The 2,589-nt window shown below is 42.8% G+C and overlaps 1 protein-coding gene across 1 annotated transcript in view; it reads left to right on the forward strand.

The window, feature by feature from the left end:
* The first annotated feature begins 689 nt into the window (after nucleotides 1–689).
* LOC108575369 (paired box pox-neuro protein) overlaps nucleotides 690–2,589 on the forward strand; it is a 25,206-nt gene continuing 23,306 nt past the window's right edge. Inside the window, exon 1 of the mRNA XM_017938142.1 lies at nucleotides 690–702. Coding sequence (XP_017793631.1) covers nucleotides 690–702 — 13 coding nt within the window. The remainder of the gene's footprint in view (nucleotides 703–2,589) is intronic.

The following is a 2,589-nucleotide window of genomic DNA, read 5'->3' on the forward strand; positions in this document are numbered from 1 at the left end:
CTCGCTTAATTAGACCAACCTAAGTAGAATAACCCTAGACCAACTTTCAGCCTCCGATCTAATTTGCGCCGATTTCCAACGCAACACGAATCCAATACACCGCGAAAATTCTCGCGTCGGCATAATATTGCATAATTCTCGGGTAATTCGGTGCAAAGGATAAAATTAGCCGAACATGACTTCCTTAATGAGCCATGCGTCGAATTACACGCACGTTTGCACGATCGCGCGTCGGATGGACGGTTTGTCGCCGCTTTTAAATCGTCGTTACGTGCGCCGATTGCGAATACCCAACCTGGGTTCAATTTCACCGCGATTACGTTATTTTCACGGAATGAGAGTCACGGTCCGCCTAGGCGGTAATATTTTTGCCGCGTGGTACGGTTGCATATTTAAGGGTTGCCATGTCAAGCGTCAAGCGCGCCCTTTGAATACATTTAAATTCATTAACAGTAAAGGCTATGTTCCCGTAAACTGCGGCGTATACACACACACACATACACATGCATGCCTGTATACACGTACGAAATATGGGCATCGTTATGCTGTAAAACGAACCGACCGACCAACCTGCCTGCAATAATTGCGTGCTGTAAAGAATCGACCGATGATTGCAATGATCTACATTCGTTAATGAGCCGCTCTCCTTTTTTTCTGTTGCAGATTATCGCGGAAATCCCTGGATCAATATGCCGCACACAGGTGAGTCCTAAAGCTACGACTTCTTGGAACATTTAAAGAAAGTACCCCTCAAATAGTTTATGCCATTTTCCTCGCTTTCGTATAGTTTAACATCTACTAACAAACAACGGTAGATAATGTTGGATCTGTGCGAAAGTTTCCGTTGCTTGTGAATCGGAGGCGCTGAAAGACGCTGTATTTATGGCGGTACTAGAATTAATTCAATATAGCGAATATAAAATGTAAATACACATTCTGTAAAACAAAATAGGGTGGGAATTTCTGCATTGATCTAACACTACGTATTGTATAATCATTTTTGAATTTAATTTCTCATAATCAGAAAATCTTCTTTCACACTCGAAAGATAAACCTTCGAGGATAGATCTTCGTTTAGGATACAACATGTTTCCGTTGTAATTATACATATGTTCCTCCTCGCACGTTGCTATGTACACACTGTGTTCTACATGTAATCTGTCCATCGAAATTACCATAAAAGAGGAGAACACACGGAGGAACAAGTATCCGAGAGGTGTCTCGTTAAAAAGTCAGAAATGAAGACAGCTCGAGGCATAAAAATGTTGAAAAGTTCAAGCTGCTAATAAATCCGTAATCGTCTTATATTACTCTAAAATGAATTCCGAAACGCTCGTAAAAGAAAACGCTCGGAGCGATTCTCTCCTCTGTGAGTCCAACACAACGATCACGTGTCTCTTCCGTCAACCTCTTGAGAACACTTCCTGGTCGTCTGACGGCACCGGTCGCCCTCTCTTCGTGTCCAAAAGGCGCTTCCTGTCATTCCATTAAAATTCAAGATTTAAGGAGCGAGTAAGCAAGATCGGAGGAGCGAGTCGAGGCAGAGCGAAGCGACATATTAGCGGCACCAAACCACACCACGGATACATACACGCTCTCTTTCTCTTTCTGATTTATGCAACGACGCGGCTAGGCACTCGTCGTTATCGTTTCTCGGACATTTAGCACGAGGTCAGCTACCGTCGGCGAGATCAGAAGACGAGTCGTTCCGAGCGATCGACGGTAAAAATTAAAATCACTCCTTCTCTCCCTCTCCTTCGCTCTTTCAGTCTCTCCCTCTTTCTCTGTCTCTTCCTCTCTCTCTCAATATCTCTTTGTCTCTCCCTCTCTCTCTTTCTTTCTCGGTGTCTCTCCCCTCTTTCTCTCCGCGCTCGCGCCATTTCTTTCGCGCCGGATCGCTCGATCCGTCTCTTTCCTCCCTTCCTCCACGGTTCTACCACGGAACGAACGGATTGGCTCGAGGCATCGGCTAAATTACGATTTGGAAGGCAGTTTGACAGTAATTAACGAAGAATTTTATACGGCGAATCGAGATCCGAGATCTATGGACCTGTTATTAAACGACTTTAATTACATCGCACTGTCCAGCATCCCCTCTATACTCCGTTTCTTCTCGATGATCTCGCACTTCTCTTCATTTTCCCGTTCGACAGGATACGTTCCAGTAGATTTCAACGAGACTTGCTCGAATTCCTAAATGGACTCGAGTCACGTGACGATGTTGTTCGAATCGAAGGATTGTTTTGACGATCTGCAACCGGATTTTCCGTCTGCTTGGTAGGGAAAACTCGTTTCTGTTAATTGGTCGGTAGTTTAATAAAAGCTGCTTTCGCGTATACATTATTGTGATTTTTCATTTTTCATTCGGAACTTTGGGATAAATAAGATTCGCAATGTTTTTGTAATTTTGGTAACTGAACTGTACTTGTACGAAGAATATTTACAGACAAGTGAAGTATTTTTATACCGGTATCAAAATTTATATTTCTATAATTATATCTGTATCACCGACCAAGCAAAAGACTCTAAACCTTTAACTTCTTATACGAACAAAAGTAGTACACACCTGTATCATTCTTTAATATAATC

This window comes from Habropoda laboriosa, unplaced genomic scaffold (assembly GCF_001263275.1).
Source record: "Habropoda laboriosa isolate 0110345459 unplaced genomic scaffold, ASM126327v1 scaffold143, whole genome shotgun sequence".
Lineage (NCBI taxonomy): Eukaryota > Metazoa > Arthropoda > Insecta > Hymenoptera > Apidae > Habropoda > Habropoda laboriosa.